At 41.2% G+C, this 19,122-nt stretch overlaps 3 protein-coding genes across 5 annotated transcripts; 1 reads left to right on the top strand and 2 right to left on the bottom strand.

Moving 5' to 3' along the window:
* Nucleotides 1-1,872: 1,872 nt before the first annotated feature.
* On the bottom strand, nt 1,873-3,629 carry LOC120835376 (small ribosomal subunit protein eS26). Its single transcript, XM_040204260.2, has 4 exons — nt 3,546-3,629; nt 2,458-2,635; nt 2,215-2,345; nt 1,873-1,961 (listed from the first exon to the last, which is right to left on the bottom strand). The coding sequence occupies exons 1-4, from the start codon at nt 3,546-3,548 to the stop codon at nt 1,926-1,928; spliced, it is 348 nt and encodes a 115-aa protein (XP_040060194.1). The 5' UTR covers nt 3,549-3,629; the 3' UTR covers nt 1,873-1,925.
* A 1,484-nt stretch (nt 3,630-5,113) lies between these two features.
* fkbp11 (FKBP prolyl isomerase 11) lies at nt 5,114-11,149 on the bottom strand. Of its 2 annotated transcripts, XM_040204256.2 has the most exons (6): nt 10,779-11,149; nt 10,596-10,658; nt 7,226-7,313; nt 7,045-7,078; nt 6,054-6,124; nt 5,114-5,364 (listed from the first exon to the last, which is right to left on the bottom strand). In XM_040204256.2, exons 1-6 carry the CDS (start codon nt 10,875-10,877, stop codon nt 5,156-5,158), a joined length of 564 nt encoding a protein of 187 aa, XP_040060190.1. In that variant the 5' UTR covers nt 10,878-11,149; the 3' UTR covers nt 5,114-5,155. The 2 variants fall into 2 exon arrangements, with proteins under 2 accessions (XP_040060190.1, XP_077948228.1); XM_078092102.1 differs by lacking the exon at nt 10,779-11,149 and having other exon boundaries at nt 7,226-7,635; nt 9,785-10,625.
* A 1,430-nt stretch (nt 11,150-12,579) lies between these two features.
* LOC120835375 (ADP-ribosylation factor 3) lies at nt 12,580-18,076 on the top strand. Of its 2 annotated transcripts, none has more exons than XM_040204259.2 (5): nt 12,580-12,651; nt 13,740-14,039; nt 14,129-14,239; nt 14,317-14,441; nt 15,153-18,076. In XM_040204259.2, the coding sequence occupies exons 2-5, from the start codon at nt 13,892-13,894 to the stop codon at nt 15,312-15,314; spliced, it is 546 nt and encodes a 181-aa protein (XP_040060193.1). In that variant the 5' UTR covers nt 12,580-12,651; nt 13,740-13,891; the 3' UTR covers nt 15,315-18,076. The 2 variants fall into 2 exon arrangements, with proteins under 2 accessions (XP_040060193.1, XP_077948226.1); XM_078092100.1 differs by having other exon boundaries at nt 12,603-12,705.
* Nucleotides 18,077-19,122: the final 1,046 nt, after the last annotated feature.

The following is a 19,122-nucleotide window of genomic DNA, read 5'->3' as shown; positions in this document are numbered from 1 at the left end:
CGAACATGACCTACCAACCGCCACATGTCGAGTACAGTGCCGTTTGCTGCCGTCCTCGTAATTCAAAAATATATATTTGAATTTACTTCCTATAACATTTGAATATAATAATATTTCAGTCCAAACGGGGAAACAGGTGTTTATTTCCAAATAGCTTTTGTTGGTTGTGATCTTAATTTGTCCTGAGGTAGTGAAATGGTGCAGAAATTAAATGTTATTAAATGTCAAGAGGTTTGTGTCAGTTATAAGATCATCATCTCTTGATGGTCTTTATCCGTCTATGTGTTAGAACGATGAATCTGGTTGTTGTAGAAACTCCTTTTGTATTTGACTTAAAGCACATTGAGGGTTATTGTTTAAGCAGGCACATTTCTTATGTCTGTGTTACAGAATTGGGCACAGAAATCAATGCATAAGTTATCAATTAAGATCAGGACAAGTGATTGATCCGCTGATGTCCAAGAGGCTAGAGGCCATTAACACAAGAATCTCCTGAGTTTACCTTAACTTGTGATTTGTAGCATCAAAAGATGTTACTTTTTAGATATTCATGCCATAGTTTTGTCATACTTAGCTCAGTACTGTATGGGGTTGCACATTTAAGTAGTGGTCTACATGCAACCAATGTACATATTTAGAGGTTTTTGAATATTTCCTTTGATCCCCGTGTATGGTTTGGTATTGTACCAAATAATGGTTCCCCCATGGTTGAACCAATAAATACTTTCTATTTAGCACTTATACTCCCTATTACAGTGGCCATATACACAATCAACATATTTGTACATACAGCCTAAATTCGGAAGGAAGGAGAGACAAGGTAATATTTAGTGAAAACTAAAACCATGTAGATGTTAATTGTATTTTTTCTCCTTGTTTTTGCAGTGGACAATTCTAAAACATTTGGGGATTTCCATTTCAAATAGAATATTACATTTTCTTGTTTTTCCTCATCCTTTACCTTGATACAAGTTCAATAGAACTGCATTTATTTTTTGATTGATGGTGTGAGAAACTCATGTGCCCTAACGCCTGCTGACTTTAAAAAGAGAGCCTTACAACGGATTGTGGCTATAGAAACACTTTGAAAGTTGATTACTTTTGACTTCCAAAGTTGCTTCATTAACGACAATTATTTTGTCATAATACAATACTGTTAATTTATGTTACCACAGAAGTTTCCTGCAACCTAATCTAACATCTTAGCTCAAAATGTCACGTCTGTTAGCATGAGCGAAAAATACAAATTACATCTTACTTTCTATTGTAATGTGAACAGATTTTAATCACACAACCCTTTTCAGATCGCTTTCTTGTAGACTTTACTATTGTGCCATGTCTTTTCTGCATTCTCTCTTCCCTCGACAGTTAAAATACTAACATTTTGAAGTGTGGCGATTAACTCATGTGGTGCAAGCGGAGATTATAGGTGGCCCCACATTTTAAGTGTTTGTTCAGGATTTTGTGGTTATTCTTATGTGCAACACCGATCAGTAAGCCTGATGCATGTGATATCAATGCTGTTAGCTTTAACCCCCCCCAACCCTTTTTTTTAAGATACAAGGACAACCAAATAAACAATCTGTATTTTAATACCTAGAGAGACTTTTGGGCCCTGTGTTCAAACCTTTCTTCTAGCGCGATTAGTTTCCTTTAAAATTAATTCAGGGATGCACATGTATGGTCAAAAAAGAGGTAATCGCTAATTTGCTTTAAAAAAAATCTGAACTTTCTAAAAATGTCATTATGAATTTGTAGAATTTTATCTTACTACAGCAAGAAACTATATCCCAAATAAAGAACTTGACAGGCCTGTCTTTCCTAAAACACAAATAATGCTTTGTCAAGAGCAATAAGCTCCACACATGGACGTTTTTGCAAGACTTTTGAATTTATTCAGCTGTACAGCATCTTCAAATTCTGCTTTACATGGGCTTTGGAGGGGCTCTTGGTGCACCAGCCTGTAATCAAAGAAAAATAATTAAAATTGATATCCAATACAGACCCTTTAAACTGGACAATGGGACATGGTCAAACAGGTGCAAAAATGTATTGCATTTAGGTGTGCCAGGTTAACAGTTCCTCACTCACCTGAAGGAGACAAAACAATCATTTGACTTAAACTTGTGCTTTACCCGCCAATACCACTCAAGCTAAGACTTAAGAGCTTGAAACAGATCTGACAGTGAAAAGTATGCAGTAGAAGGTACTCACAGCGGGCCTGAACCTGGGTGGTGGGGTGCGGTCTTTCCTGGCCTCACAAGAGCGGTTCCTCACCACCTTACTGTGGATGGCACAGCTGACACAGTAGTGCAGCTTCACATAAAGTTTGGGTAGAACATAAGCTGCAAAACGAAAATGAAAGAAATGTTAAAATTACAACAAGCTACATGGGTCAAAATACAAAGACAACTTGTGAGGTTTTACAGGGAAAAAAACAACAACAATCACGCTTACAGTCAAAGACGCTAGCCTCAGAGATGTCTCTCACGGCCGCCGCCTCCACGATGTTCCTGATGACAAACTTCTTGATGGCCTTGTCCTTTGGGACACAGCGGGCACAGTTGGTGCAGCGGATGGGCTGCACATGGCCACGGCCTTTCTTGGCACGACCGTTATTCCTCCTTTTCTTAGTCTGTAAAAACAAATGCCAGAATTTGAGAGAAATACAAATTGCAGCCAGAAAATTGGGGCTGCGTACTAAAAGACACACGTTCTCTCTGGTACATTGTGTTGAGTGCACAGCCCGGTTCATCAAACACTGCCATGTGCTTAAAACAATTAAGAACACAAATGATCTTTACAGTTTATTATTCAATAAAAATAAAAAAAAGGTACAGTACTGTTTGGACATCCTAATAATGGACCCTGTATTAGTTTATTACAAAAGGCAATTCCAAGCCCAACTAAAAACCATATTCCGTAGATGCGGCCATTTCAAATGACACATTTACATGGGAAAAATAAAACTGGTTGATGGTTTTTAAATGAATCCTCACAGCTGTAGTTTAATTGGCCGTGCTAACACAAAAAACGTCAATTATGTAGGAGTCATTCCATCAGTTAGAGGTGGTGACTGGTCCACATTGGACTGGTATTCACGCACTACAACAGACGACCATCGTACGCTTCGATGTGATGGCTGCGGTGACTCGAGTAAGCTGCCATTGCACACGTAATCCTCGTTTAAATCATTTCAAAATGTTTCGATTCAGCTGACGGATTGGTGAATATCACCGTGAGAAACCAAAATACATATTGAATCCACATGGGGTTGCCGGTTTTCTAGGCACATTAACGTTAGTCTCCGCCGGTTCGCAGGAACACATGCACAAAAACGGTTAGCATGCTAACTGCTAGCATTAGGCCAAGACTTTATTTTGAATATAATGGAGTGACACCAACCACATTACCCAACTATCCACCACATTGTGGTTTAACTATGCGACGGAAATATATAATGAGAGTGAAGTAGGATTGATTATTCAAATAAAACGATTGTTAATTCGGTTTTTGTTTTACGGCAGCGACTGACACACACTCACCATGTTGCACGGGAAGCTGGAAAGAGAACCGGAAGAGGTTGCACTGCGAGAAGTAGTGCCCTCCGCTCCGCCCTCAATACATTTTTCAACAAAATTATGGGCCCGTTGATGTATTTTATATATGTTGGACTAACATATACAGCGGTATGTGTATTACTTATCTGTTTAAATAAGAAAAAATTCCACACATGATCTTCAAGGAAATCACATAAAAACATTATATTGGCGGAGGGATATCAAGAAAGTCAAGGTTTCATGGAGTTCTAAACAAGCCTACCGACTTTCCGTAGTTCTCTACCTTGCCATGATATTTTTGCATATTATATCAATTTTAAATTATCGGTGGATGTTCCAAAACATAGAGGTTGGTCTTAGAATTTGTTTTCCTACCTTTGAGGTAGGTGCGTGATTAGAAAATTAATTTTACGATTTAAACTAGATAACTTTAACTAAATTTAACTTTGTAGAAACGTAATTGCCACAGAACTCTGCAGTACATTTTTTACACACAAAATAAAACTACATAATCTCCACTGTGGTTGATAACTAATCTAGTTGAAATATTTCCAGATTGTCGTGCTATTAACAGAATAAATCACAAATTCAATGGTAAACCTTCAAAAATGTTGGCAGTCGCATTTGTGACAGTTCTTTAATTAATAATCCGTCAAAAAGTGCATTTTTTTGTAGGATATAACTTTCAACATTTCTACACACTGGACCGTAAAATCTATGAGCACTTATGATGACATCAAAGTGGAGGTGTTTTCAGCAGGAGAGGTTTTATTTAATCAATTTGAATACAAATGTTTGTAGACTCACAGCTTTTTGTATTTAATGCATAATCCTGATACCTCCCTCTTTTCTTTCACTGGACTTTCAAGTCGCACCGTGGGGCTTGTTGTGGATCAACCTTCAGCATCTGTAGCATTGGGTTAAAAAGTATCTGTGGAGTTGCACTACAGCCACATGAGATCACCAAACACACCAACATTCAAATGAAAAAAGCTGCAGATAAGCATATTTCTTGGCCAGTTGCTAGTTTTTTTTCAATGTATCTTTAAAGTGTGTGGCATCTCCAAATGATATCTATTAACAACACATCTTTTTTGGTAATCATGTTTCTTCATAAGGTTATTACTCAATGGTGCTTGTGTACTTATTGTAAGTCGCTTTGGATAAAAAGACACCACGTCAGCTAAATGACATGTAATGTAATGGTGCTAATGTAATGGTGCTCTGCCATTTATGAAGCAGGTCTGTGCACATCTGTGCTATTTAATACATTCACAATAAAATACAACAAAAATGTTCAGAAATTATTAGTGCAGCATTCAGCAGGCTGTGAAGGTGTGCTTGGACTTTAAAACACAAAGTAGGTCACAGGTATTTCATTTTGTGGTTCTGCTGAGGCACAGCTGCTTCTTAAACTAAACGTGTTACATTTTGATCTCTCAGCTTTTAGCAATAAGTAAACTTATCTTTTGTAAGTGTGGCTCAGTGGGTGGTGTCAGAGTTGGCAGTTTAATCTACTCAATTTTCTGAACATATAAACCAAAAAAAACAAGTACAATTTTAAAAATTTATTTAAATAATTCTGTGTCGTGTCCTTATTTCTTCTTGCTCTTCTTATCTTTTGCCTTCTTTTTGCTTGGCTTCTCAACGTTGGCTTTTTTGTAGAGGTAAAGTCCCACCAAGCCGAGCAGAGTGGGCACCAGAGCCAAACACACAAGGGGCAACACGTCGTTGACCATTTTCTGCCACGACGTCTGCTGTGTCAGAGAAACCACCTCCACCTCGAACTCAAGGGCAGCGTCACCTACGACATGTTCAATGTTTGGTCAAATCAGGTGTGGATTGGGATTTTCCTTTAATGTTTCACCCATCTACATCATGTACATGTAATAAATAAGGACATGAAATACAAAATATAACAGGTACCAAATAACACCAACAAAAGAAAACTAAGTCATCAACAACTGCTGATATTCTATTTTTTGTGTTCTCATCAAAAACTTAAATTAGTAAACTAATAAATATTGTTATATTACATTTTGTTGTGTCATTTACACATTTAAAAACAGCCACATTACGTGACACGTTCCTTCATTGTGATAAAATTGGACAAAGGAATTTATTTAGAATCATTGCCACATGCAGCATCATTTGGTAAATATATCACAGGAAATAGTCCCTGACAACTACACACATTATATACTCCAGTTTAAGACGTGTTTGCTGAAATGTTAGTATCATGTTGTTTAAGAAGGTTGGAACATTTAAAAAAATTTAATTAATTAAGCTAAACTTGATACACTGACTATCCCATCATTGGTCTTGGGTCTTTTCATGGGATTTATTGACAACAGTAGTGTGATTATGTACGTGATTGTGGTTTTGTAGAGTTACACTGTAAAGTGCAAGCACTGATCTTCAGTGTGTACAGATACTGGACTCTTCAAACAGAGCTCATTACATTTAATTTCTGTATAAGGTTAAGTTCATTACCTGGAATGGTGGGAGGGTAACCTTTTTTTCCGTATGCAAGGTGAGATGGAATAGTGGCTTTGATTTTTTGCCTAAATGATAGAAAGAGAAATACAAAAACAAATTGGGTCATGACTGCGTGCAGCCATTGCCAAGAGAATCTATAGCTTTGCTCTTTCATACGGTGGCTCTGAAGTGCAAAACACAACGGCAAATAGGAAAACACAACGACATTCTTACGGAAAGGGGAGGGCCTTATGGCAGGAAGCAGAGGACGGACCTTTCTGATTGGACAGACGGACTGTCTGTTTTTTAACCCTCTTAATCCGAAGCCTTTCGCCGGCGACGGAAAGTGACATGGAGGATTCAAATTACCGTGACTCCTTAACTATTTGCACATTCAACGTAATTCGGACGGATTCTGAAAGCTGAGAAATGCCGCTTTCTAGATATTATGGCAATCAATAAATCAGTGGCGGGACTCAGAGCCTGTGATGAGGGGTGGAAGTGAGCGCAGCAGGAGAGCCACAGCAGAAAGTCACGCAGAGATGGCGATGTTTTACGAGTGTCTTAAAAGTGCCCTACTAGTTTTTCACCATTGTTTTACCGGTGTTTTGTTGTTAAATTATATTTAGATGTTGTACATAAAAGTAAATAAAAAAGGGGGGGGGGCGCGGACACTACGGCTAACACGGCTTGGCGACCGTAGTCCGATTTCTTGGCGTGAGGAATTGGATGTGTGGCGGAAATGCGTGACTGTCACGCTCAATGCGTGACACTTGAGAGCCCTGTATCATTTCTTGTTAAAAGACAGTCAGTCCGTCTGTCCAATCAGAAGGGTCCGTCCTCTGCTAGATGGGCCCTACCGCTTCCGTAAGACGTTAATGTCGTTGTGTTTTCCTGTTTGCCGTTGTGCTTTCTTATTTGTCGTTGTGTTCTCCTATTTGCCGTTGTGCTTTGCACTTCAGAGCCACCGTACATTCATCCAAGTGGACCTTTACTTTTCACTTACCCTTCACAAACACCAACCAAGCTTTGTTCCAGACCTGATAAGAAAGTCACACAGAGAAGGTCAATCAGCAAAGCCAGCACATTCCTCAGCCGGCACACTAGCGGAGGAGGTTATCTCTCAGATATGAGCAAATCAAATTGTCACAAATTAAGCGACACAAAAGGATTTACTGTTCATTTACCGGCAATAACCGTCCTCTTCCCCAGCTCGACCACAAGAGGATCCATGGATAGTGACGAGTCGATCACCTTTCCATCCATCAGTTTACCCTGGACAGTGAAACATACAATGTGAGGTATGAGATGGTGACATGAATGAAAGATACTGAAGAACATTGAAACCATTCATGTCTGTTTAAAGCTACCGTCTGAAGCATGTTAGCTTAGGCTAAAATTAACACGATCCATGTGCCAGAACTCTACACATGTTTAAACGTAAACAATACGAAATAATGAAAAGGGCAGATATAAATGTTGGATCTATTTGTGTAACTCTTTATAACATTTTCTTCAATGACGCAAAATGAAGGAGTAAAGGGAATATATTCTTTTCTATCTGGCGTTTTAATTTGAAATTGTGAATAAGAATGACCTATCCATCCATCCATCCATTGTCAGACCGCTTATCCTGCACACAGGGTCGCGGGGGGGCTGGAGTCCATCCCAGCTAACTTCGGGCGATAGACAGGGTACACCCTGGATTGGTCGCCAGCCAATCGCAGGGCAACACAGAGACACACAACCATTCACACTCACATTCACACAACTACGGGCAATTTAAAGTCCCCAATTAACCTGATCCCCAGAGCATGTCTTTGGACTGTGGGAGGAAGCCGGAGAACCCGGAGAGAACCCACGCAGACTAGGTCACGGGTACAAGCGGCCGAAATGGGTTTCCTCAGGAGAGTGGCTGGCGTCTCCCTTAGGGATAGGGTGAGAAGCTCAGCCATTCGCGAGGAGCTCGGAGTAGAGCCGCTGCTCCTTTGCGTCGAAAGGAGCCAGTTGAGGTGGTTTGGGCATCTGGTGAGGATGCCCCCTGGGCGCCTCCCTAGGGAGGTGTTTCAGGCACGGCCAGCTGGGAAGAGGCCCCGGGGAAGACCCAGGACTAGGTGGAGAGATTATATCTCTGCACTGGCCTGGGAACGCCTTGGGATCCCCCAGTCAGAGCTGGTAGATGTGGCCCGGGAAAGGGAAGTTTGGGGTCCCCTGCTGGAGCTGTTGCCCCCGCGACCCGACCCCGGATAAGCGGTTGAAGATGGATGGATGGATGGATGGAAACGTGAAGCTCAGTGGCTCTGATGTCATAATCCAGATAACGTGTCTCGACACTGCTCTGCGGTCTAAATGGTACCTTCGTGTGAGCGGTGCTCCTCCAAAGCGTCCGATCGCGCTGAGACAAAGTTGGGTGCAGCTGTTAAGCAAGAAGAACTCTTTTCTGTCGCCTCTAACATTCTCTATGATCAGATCAAAGTAACCAGGATGTGTGTGTGTGTGTCCTGCAACTCGGTTGGCTGAATGAAAAAGTGGAAAAAGAAAACATAAGCCATTTTCATATTGCATATTTCTTGCACTTAAATCTGCGCTGCTTGTGAACATTCATCTTTGCATTTTTCATCAGTCTTAATATGTAATACACCCTTTGATGTTAGCGAACTGGCACACTTTGGGCATGCGTGAACATGCACGCTTATAATAAGCTGGACACATTTGTTTAACATCAAGGCAACTCATTAAAATAACGAGATGTTTTATTATCGCAAGCAATTAAATCTTCGAAGAGGCTGATGGGCTAATGTGAGCTATACCTTAATTAAAGTGCCTCTGTGGCCTGTATAGCTCATTAAGTGTTCTCCGGGGCAATTGTGTGAAAACAAATAACTTGCTATGAATTGTAACATCTACAGATTTAGAAGATGTTTTTGTGCCTTTTTTAGATGACAACAGATACACTTCAGCCACGCATAAAGTACATAATGTTACAGAACAAATGTAAGTTATTTTTACCGTTAACAAGGAGGTTGATGTAATCACACAGGTTCCAGCAAGTCAATCAGTTTAGCAGGGAACACCGTGGGGACGCAGGACGATATGTGAACACATTGCTATCCAGCTACCTGAAATTGCTTTCATACCGTACAACATTTCCCAGCCTGCCTTCCCCTAAAATAAAAACATATCTACAGCGTTATTCTGTCAGACTGCAGTTTATTCAAACGTTGCCAGATAACAGAATACACAGATAAGGCTTAACTGATAATATTATTCAGTGTGTCTGCTGTAAATAATAGTGTTTACTTGTGTTTGTGTGGCGTCGTCCGTATTCTGTTGTTTGTGAAGTTTGTGAAATATTCCCCTTTCTGTGTGAATGGTGACTTTTCCATCCATCCATTGTCAAACCGCTTATCCTGCACACAGGGTCGCGGATGGAGTCCATCCCAGCCAACTTCGGGCTAGACAGGGTACATCCTGGATTGGTCGCCAGCCAATCGCAGGGCTACACAGAGACATACAACCATTTCCACTCACACTCACACATCTACGGTCAAATTAAATTTCCCAATTACATGATCCCCAGAGCATGTCTTTGGAGGAAGCCGGAGAACCCGGAGAGAACCCACGCAGACACGGGGAGAACATGCAGACTCCACACAGAAAGGCCACTGGGCGGAATCGAACCCAGGGCCTTCTTGCTGTGAGGCGACAGTGCTAACCACCACGCCACCGTGCCGCCCAAGAATGACCTAGATCTTGACAAATTAAACACCTGTCGCAGATAATGATTGTAGGATATATTCAATTTAAAATCTGACGTTATTTCATGAAGATGTGTTATAATAGTGATATTGAATTTTTTTATTGAATGTATGTAGTGCACAATGTGTAAATATTTATTATAGCCTATCTATATGTAATACGTAGAATAGAAACAACTACTTGAATAAACAATGATCGAAACCTATGGCATATTGGTTCTAATTGTGTGCATTTGTTCACACTGTATGCACGTATATAAGTGTATTACCAATATATTTGAGCCACAGATTTTTCTTTAATTCGTCTTAATAGCTTATTTGAAACCCAGTAGTTGCTCCTGATGCTGCGGTTCAATAACTATAACATTTTGAGTTTTAAAATTCCTGAGGGTCAACATGCATGAGGAACCACGAGCCTCCAGCGGGCTACACATGGATGAAGTGGTGGGGTTTATTGCTGACGTGTACCTCCCCCCCCACCCCTCCCCTCCATAGTGAAGCGAGAGGCGAGGTAAAAAAAAAAGCCCACATGATAGAGTGTAATAAATGACCCCCTGGTCCAAATAAATTACCAATCGGTCATATACGTTCAATAACAAAAGACATTCCTGCAGAACTGTTTCATGTCCATCCACGAGCGCACATAGCGGTGCGAGTCCACATGGGTCACGCAGACGGTGCCACATAGACAACAACTGCTTTCGTCAGCAGCTGGGCCGGTTTTCCCTTCATGTTATTACTATGAAAAACAGCCCGAATCTGGTTTAAAACGCGTGTGTGCGTACACCCTCTGACTCACCGTGTAGTGGATTCGCAGCGTGTCCCCCATCGTGGAAAGCACGGAGCACGTTTCGGGTTTCACCTCGGGTCAGAAGAGTTCACCGTTAACACCGTTGCATACAGTATACGTGTGACGGTGGGTGTCCGTCGCGTGGCCGCTGCAGCGGGCCTTGCGACCGCGGAACGCACGCGTCTCACTCACCAGGGTCTCCACCTGCAGCTCCTCGCCTTCGCCGTCGTCCCCCCGCGCGAGGCCGCAGGTGAGAGCCGCGAGCAGCAGCAGGAAGACGCCGCTCCTCATCGCAAACTTCTGGAAAACAGCTGCCGTCGGACTATCAACTTCCGCGTAGGCTTCTTGTTCTTCTTCTCCACACACGCACACACGCGCGCTGTGGCCTCTGTGTCCAAAGAAGACCGGAGAGAAGCGGCTGAGCGCGCAGTAACGCTGATGTGTTACAACCCTGCAGCGATAAGGACCCCCGTGGACGTTGTCCCAACACCTGGGTCTCCCTCAAGATCCCGCCTCAGAACATTCCGCCAGCATCCCGTCGGGCTGCCGGGAGGGGGCGGGGGAGCGGAAGCGGAGTTCTGCAGACGCGCCAGTAGGGGGTGCCATAGACATATGGGGGGCGGGGGGGTGGGGGGGGGGCTCTTCTGCTGCTCCATGCACGAGGCTGTGTTCTATCATTTAGGCAAAAAATCAAAGCCACTATTCTATCATGCATGAAAGACATGTTGCATAAATTATTTAAATACTTTTTTTGTATACTTTGTTTTTTTGTCTCTAAAGTGTCAACGTTTAGGGATAAATAATATTTTTGGGAAAACACATTATTATTTACTACATATGAAGAATTTGGACACTGAAAAAGTCAACTGGCCAATAGGGCAATGAGCCCCCCAAAAGATAACATTAAATGATCAAAAATGTTTTTTATAATAGAACAGTAATATGTTTTCTCACACGTCCCTGCCTGTCATAGTCACGTCCTGTCTTCATGTGCGTTCTAACTGCGCTAGGGCCAATCAGAAGGCGCATCTAAGAAGCATTTTAGCCAATTGCTGATAACATTTAAAACCTGTTCATGCAATAAAGCCAATCAGCGTAGACATGGGCAACATTAGTTTCGCCCCAAGCTTGCGCATTTTTGTTGAAGCTGGTATCAACAGGCGGATGAAATTCTGGACGATGTAAAGAGTACAGATTTTATTTTTATTCAAGCAGACGAGACGACTGACATACATATAACACCCCCATAACTTGCAAAACTCTGATTGGAGCATGGAAGTACATTACATCACTTTTTCCAAGTGATGTAATGCGCCTTAAGTAAAGCAAGACCAGAATGATACAACAACCAGAGCTGATTGGGAAATAGATTAGAAAATTAAAAAATCTTTTCCCAATGCTCTTAAAGTAATGTAACCGCATAGAAATTGAAATGTGGGCTCTAAATATGTAAAACAAAACCAACATTGTGTTGTCTATTAATGCACATGCTTATATAAGAGTATTATAACATATAGATAGAAAATGAGACGTTTGTAAAACTGCCATTTTCTTCACCCATGACTCACTTTCATATTATTTTTGGTTTTCGTGTAACGTACAATGCTGTCAGAAAGAAACCAGTGGCTTCTTAGCAGGGTCCTGAAATACCAGCGAATCAGGCACAAAGCATAGTTGTAATAAGAAAATGAGAAAAACAGCACAATTAACAGTTTGCAAACGTAAAAACTCTACAACATGCATGTGTTGGCAAAGTACACCTAACTCTCCATCAACACATAAAAATGACCATCCCACATCTAACAACTTTACACACTAATGGGCAATTAGTGGCAACTAATGGTCTGTTATTTGTTTATCTAGAAACAATTGAAGAAGAGAAAACAGAATTGTATAGTTTAAAATCCACCAATAGCCGAACACACCTGGTGCTCAGCCCTCTCCCGTCAACGACGTCACGGTGGTGGGGTTTTGTCCCCAAATCGCGCGAGATCTCCTCTATTGCTGAGTTGTCCCCGCAAGAGAGAATCCAGCGAGGCGTTCAGCAGAGGACTCCCCGGCTAAGGTACGTGAGGATACGGGCTCATCCGCCAGCCTGGTGATTCACACGCAGGTGTAGGTGTGTTTCTGATCGTTGCCTCCGTGTTGTCATGGTTAGATGGATGAATGGATGAATGGGGCGGTGAACACGCTCGCTACTGACGTAACGTTGTAGCCGTGACGTTACCCGATGTTACCTCTGCATACCCGGGTCACCTGAATCACCCGTAGTGGAATGGACACGATCACTCGTATCGATGTCCTGCTCCTGCACAAATCAGCTCTTCAGGGAGCTCACGTTGAGTTAAACCTGTAAACTGGGAGCGGATTAAGCGTTAAGGGGTGACAGGTGTGGTGATCACCGAGGGGATCCTCTTCAGCACCACGGATAGCTCTGCTATCCACCGACCACTGCAAACGCACCTTCTATATGTCTGTATAATCATCTGAAATTGAGATTATGTATAAATTGAGATTACATATATATGCAGTATATATATATACTGCATGTATATAAACTGTATAAATATATTGTATATATATTGCAAGGAACACATGAGATGAAAGGTGTTCCTTGTAATGTAGGGCATTTTGCATACGCCCTGAGGGCTTGGCATTTTTGGGGAGTTTTTCCTGTGCCGATGGTGGGTTTCGGGGCAGAGGATGTCGTATGTGTACAGACTGTAAAGCCCTCTGAGGCAAATTTGTAATTTGCGATTCTGGGCTATACAAAATAAAATGACTTGACTTGACTTGAACAGGATAACATTTGAAGGAGATAAAAGAATCAGCGAGAAATAGCAGATTGTGCTGCAGCCTGGAGCGATGGCACCCACATGTATCTCCTTCACCCGCTCCGTGATCATGACTGTGGGCCATTGTCTTTGGGTGTGCAGTGAGAGTTTCTGTGTTGCGGCCTTTTCAGAAAAGTGAAAGGTGAGGTTGAGTATTCCGTTGGTGGTAACTCAACCAGGGATTTTATTAGCTAGCTTGTATTTCTTGCAACATGTTTGAGATTCTGTACAATATCCTTTATTTTATTAGTTTTATCTTGCACTATGGTAACAGACATACAAGTATCTCTAAATTGTTATTTCTTCTGTTCTATTTCAGCTCTCCTATATATCTATATATATATATCTGTGTGTATATATATATATATATGTATATGGATGTATCCCTGCTGGAGGAGTCTAACTTCACAGAAAGGCGTCCGTAATCGCAATTATAGCAACACGCTGATATATGACAACTTCATCTGAATCATGGGGAACATTTTCGGGAATTTGCTGAAGAGCCTCATAGGGAAGAAGGAGATGAGGATCTTGATGGTGGGGCTCGATGCTGCAGGAAAAACAACAATCCTCTACAAGCTCAAACTGGGGGAAATAGTCACCACCATCCCAACCATTGGTAGTAGCACAGTCAAAATACCATATTGTCACGCGCACCATGAGTGGACTACCATGTTTGCTTTTGTGTGACCCTGCTGTTATTTTCAGGGTTTAACGTGGAGACGGTGGAGTACAAGAACATCAGCTTCACTGTTTGGGACGTGGGCGGGCAGGACAAGATTCGTCCCCTGTGGAGACACTATTTCCAGAACACACAGGGTGAGAAGAGTTAATTAGGGGTCACTCAGGGCAAATGTCTCATATTTTTCTAGAAAACATGTATTTTTGTATTCCAGGTCTAATCTTTGTGGTGGACAGTAACGACAGAGAGCGTGTAAACGAAGCGCGAGAGGAGCTGATGAGGATGCTGGCCGAGGACGAGCTGAGAGACGCCGTCCTGCTTGTGTTTGCCAACAAACAGGCGAGAAATCCCAACTGTTGTCTATTTGTGATCTAAGTTTAAACACGGTATTAATTTTAGGAATGGTGATGAAGAAACATATGTAAATATTGAACAAATACGATTATATAAGCAATCCCGCTGCAGGCTGTAGCTTCATACTCACCACACAGCCAAAGTATCAATTTTATCATCATATATATCACTTTTTAAAAAATTGAATATATTCCTTTAAAGTCTACCTTCCCGGTTTTCATTGTATAACAACAGTCACATTACTAAGTCTACACATATCATTAATTAGTCTGCCAATTCTTTTTTTGATTCATTAGGTGTTGGTCAATTAAACTAAACTAACCCCTTCACAGTTTCACTGAGCTCAAAGTGATGACTGCAAACTGCCTCTTTTGTCCAAAGAATAATCAAATATCCCAAAATACTTAATCCTTAATCCTGTCATATGACAAATAATAGCAGCAAATTGTCCTATTGAAAAAGAAGAAACCTGAGAATATTTGGCATGTTTACCTAAAAAATGATTTAAACGATTTGCATCCAAAACAATAATCATTCCATTTTCTTCACGTATGCGCCTGTAAGTCCACACTCACATAGTAAATGTGTGCATGTTTTAATACACACAATAAAAGAGGACACCGGCTGCCTTCAGGGTCTTGCTGATCCTTGTTTTTTTCCACACTCAACCTCACTGAACTTGCGCCTCTTTAACAGGACTTACCCAACGCCATGAACGCTGCTGAGCTCACAGACAAGCTGGGCTTACACTCCCTGCGCCACCGCAACTGGTACATCCAGGCCACTTGCGCCACCAGCGGCGACGGCCTCTATGAGGGTCTCGATTGGCTGGCCAATCAGCTCAAGAACAAGAAGTGAGAAGAAGATTCGAAGAAAGGAGCCGAACTATTTACTTGTACCTGACAGGGGATTTTGATGAACAGGCCAGATTCTGGGATTGGGGGAGATTTTAGGCTTTCATTTTCTGTCCATGGAGGTTCCCTTCTCAACAGCAGATTTTCATGCACTTCATATTCAACCACACACAGATATGCGCACACAAAAACACACACAAACAAATGCAAACTAAATGTAGGCATTCACAGCAAACACTTGCGGTGTCCACCCCTCGTTCTTAGGTGCCACATACTGTATGTCCTTAAGTGCTGTACCAAGTTGTGTGTGACTCCACTGAGTCAACAATGAGTTAAATATGACTTTTTGGGTGTCTTTTTCAACTGTTAGTACTCCGTACCTGTGTGGGTTTGTGGGTGTTTGAGTTTGGGAACAATCACAGCTGGATGATTTCAGATTAAGTGTGTGAGCGTGCCCACAAGCTAAATTGTGTCAGTATTACACTGTTGTAAAGTCAGTGTTTACCACGCAAAAGGCACCAGGACTGGAATTTCCCCAGTCATGTGTCCTCTTACTGCCTCATTTTGAAAATCTTTTGATATCTGTGGTGTGTTTTCACTCCCCGCATGGTAACCCCGAGCATTGAAGCCGCCCTTTTTAAATATTTTAAAACGCACAACGTGTTTTCGACCGCCTGTGCTGCATGCACCCGGGTTGATCTCGCCGGGATTGTTGCATACTATTCCATCCTGGGAGCTGCATGGATGTTGAAGCTGTTTGTGGATTTCCTCTAACTTCCCTCCTTGTGTTCTGCTGCTGGATGCAGATACTAACCAGACAACCACTCTCTGCATTTAGTTGTCAATGTGTCCTCGGTACAGTTTGGTCCGCTTCATGGTCTTTTTAACATGAAAGCCGTATACAAAAGACAAACAATGCTGACCTGCACAGCTTGTCTGCCTTCATATGTCCACAGTACTCAAACTGCATCAGGTTGCTCTCGCTGTGTGTTTCGCCTCAGACTTGCCTATTTGGAAGAAGATACCTTTATCTTACTGAATGTGAATATTGTTGACGAATCTATTAATTACTGTAATATTTATTGGACATTGGATAATTTTGTGATTGAAAGCAGGGTAAGGCAGGGCCAATTCACTCATCAGCTGGCCACCACTGATACCAGCAGAATCCATTTGGCCTTCAGATGAATAAAACAGTTTATTGTGTGCCATACATGGGTCCTACTCATATACCAGTGACAGTGCAACATAGTCCACTCCACCACCAAGTTATGAGTGCGTTGTTTGTCATCAGCATATATGTTGTAATCATCATTTTGATTATTGGGGTTTTGTGGCCTTACATATAGTGAAAACGTCTTCTAAGATTTCTTCTTAACTTCGATACTGAATTATTTTATAGCTTTATTTGTCAATGCTGTCAAAATATGGCTTTTGCACCACAGTTGAAGATGATACAGTAAAATGTTTGTCTTTTTTCCTGAAGGTTTACTTTATTCATATTCACTGTTAGATTTATTCTATTTTCTTTTCGGTTCAAAGACAAATTGATGGAGACTGTGTCTTTGAATCAGAGATAAAACCGTAAAAGTAGTAGTACCGTAGTACCGTAAAAGTAGATTAAAAAAACTGTTTCAATGCTGAATGCAACGAGACATCTGTGTTCTCTATAACCTTTTTCATGAACTGTGACTGAGTGTTACTCCTGGATTTAAGACTAAAATATATTAAATTCATGTTTACAAGTGACTGAAAAGATGGAGGAGATCTTGCTGTGACAAGCTGTCACCAGAGGAGAGCAGCGTTTAGCCACAGTGCTGTTGTGGTTTCACAACATGGTGTCTACACTTGATAAATCAAAGTGGTGTCTAATTTATCTGCTTCGCTTATCTGTCGCTAACGAAAAAACCCACTTAACATTTATCGTTAGCAGGTGGGTCTGTGAATCCCCAAACAACGAGGAGGGAAAGCTAATTTCAACTAAATTTACAGATTAAAAGGAAAATGCCACTTTTTTTAGAATGATTGTGTCCTTTTTTTACAAGAACAATAACAATAAATTGTGGTCAGCGTGGACTCCTGTTGGAGAAAACACTGAAGACCAACATAAAAAAACTCTGGGAAACACAAGTGTTTTTATACAGCTTTTCAAAAGTAGCAACACCTTTGAATAAAACATTGAAACATATAATGCATTTTACAAAATGTTCTGGTCTGCATGAAAGCTATTTGGAACAATGGCCCCAGTATTTCTGAATTCTTGTCACATTCAGAGTACGTTTGTTTTGACAACTATAGGTTTCAGTTATCCTGTATTCTTCCATCAGTCTGCTAAAAACAAGTTTACTCTATGTAGAAAAGCCCCTTTGTTCAAGTCGATAGAGTGGTTCCTGCATACCTGTTGCACAACACATTTCTGACAGATGCAGAACCCTCCAATCTGTATGCATGCGTGTTTGTCTTTGCTTTTATTGAGAATTAAAGTGCACAGACTGAGTACAGACTGATATTCTCCTTTTGTAACCACTTGTTACGTTGATGTTGCGTTCTTATCGTGTGTCCCTCTGGTCCTCAGCACGGTGTTTCTGAAAAATAACCTTTTGAGAAAGACTTCCTGGTCGGAGTCAAATATTAACTATTTGTTTTGAACGCTCCTTTTAAATGTCTAATAAGTGACTGGAAGTGTATGACCTTCTGGTGAACTACAAACATTTTCTCATTGGATGTACAACTCTATGGAATTAAACCTATTTAGATGAAAAAGTGGTTATTGCTTGTGTGTGTGTTTGTGTGAGATACAGAGAGACCAGAACTGCTGGTAGACCCAGTTTTTACACAGCAGTTCAGCTGGCTCGCCCACTCTCACAGGGAGACGATGTTTGCACGAAGTTTGAGTGACAAACTAACACGGTGACCGAAGATAAGATGGCCGGCGTCAAGTGGAGCGTTTCTTGCTGTGCAGCTTGACTTGATTCAATATGATAAAGCTGAAGCTGTTAACCTTCCCAAAAAGTCCGAAGTGCATAAGATCAAGTAGCAATAGAATGATGCAGCAATAAAACCATCTTCTATTACCACGGCATAAAGGAGTGGAGGGGTCAAAGCCTGATCGTTAAGACAGCAGAAGTACGACATTGGTTGTGAGGTTCAAAGAGCACGTGACACCTGTTCTGACTGTAACAATACATTGACTCTGTAGTTGCATTTTCATAGTGGTTGGTCACAAAAAAGCTGTCATACTTTGTCACAGGTTTCAAGGTTGCTGCCATCACATTTCCCTCGGTGTTTTCATATGCCTGTTCACATGCATATAAGGAAGGGTTCTTTCTGGTCTTTTCTTTAGAGCTCAAAGGGCAGTGTAATCAAATTTATAGTTTGATTGTGACATTTGATTGATGTCATCCCACCTACTCTCTGTTCTACATTGGCCAACTTTCTTTTTTAAATTAATTTGTATTATTTGTGTCCTCATTTTCTCAACTCAACATGAAATAAAATGAGATATGGGTGTTTGTTGTTTTGCCTGTTAACATAATAATTTAGCCTTTACTAATAGATCCTCCTTTATGCTTTCTTATTAATATTTCTACAAATTTTTGTAATTACTATTTGATGGTTGTTCTACTTTTATCCTGTCCTGTAGATCAAGCTTTTGTTGTGCACCATTTTCTAGGCTAACTTTTGTTTTGAAAATTCGTGAAAACCCAATTACTGCACCTATTGTAAACAATAACATCCAAAGTTTTTTTTGGCCTTGCATAAAAACTTAAATTTTACAAAACGGGTCCTACAAAAGGGTTTAATTCCCAATA

This window comes from Gasterosteus aculeatus, chromosome 17 (genome assembly GCF_964276395.1).
Source record: "Gasterosteus aculeatus chromosome 17, fGasAcu3.hap1.1, whole genome shotgun sequence".
NCBI lineage: Eukaryota > Metazoa > Chordata > Actinopteri > Perciformes > Gasterosteidae > Gasterosteus > Gasterosteus aculeatus.
The sequence above is the reverse complement of the archived record's forward strand: the minus strand, read 5'-3'. Positions and strand labels throughout refer to the sequence as shown.

What these genes read in the sequence shown, in the direction of transcription:
- LOC120835376 (XM_040204260.2), bottom strand. An exon ending in TGAGGCTAGCGTCTTTGACT is followed by an intron (nt 2,346 to 2,457) that starts GTAAGCGTGATT and finishes TTCGTTTTGCAG; the next exon opens with CTTATGTTCTACCCAAACTT. An exon ending in CACCCAGGTTCAGGCCCGCT is followed by an intron (nt 1,962 to 2,214) that starts GTGAGTACCTTC and finishes CTTTGATTACAG; the next exon opens with GCTGGTGCACCAAGAGCCCC.
- fkbp11 (XM_040204256.2), bottom strand. Translation starts at nt 10,877, where the DNA reads ATGAGGAGCGGCGTCTTCCTGCTGCTGCTCGCGGCTCTCACCTGCGGC. An exon ending in TTGGTTGGTGTTTGTGAAGG is followed by an intron (nt 6,125 to 7,044) that starts GTAAGTGAAAAG and finishes TCTATCATTTAG; the next exon opens with GCAAAAAATCAAAGCCACTA. An exon ending in TTACCCTCCCACCATTCCAG is followed by an intron (nt 5,365 to 6,053) that starts GTAATGAACTTA and finishes AACATGTCGTAG; the next exon opens with GTGACGCTGCCCTTGAGTTC.
- LOC120835375 (XM_040204259.2), top strand. Translation starts at nt 13,892, where the DNA reads ATGGGGAACATTTTCGGGAATTTGCTGAAGAGCCTCATAGGGAAGAAG. An exon ending in CTATTTCCAGAACACACAGG is followed by an intron (nt 14,240 to 14,316) that starts GTGAGAAGAGTT and finishes TTTGTATTCCAG; the next exon opens with GTCTAATCTTTGTGGTGGAC. An exon ending in TTGTGTTTGCCAACAAACAG is followed by an intron (nt 14,442 to 15,152) that starts GCGAGAAATCCC and finishes CCTCTTTAACAG; the next exon opens with GACTTACCCAACGCCATGAA.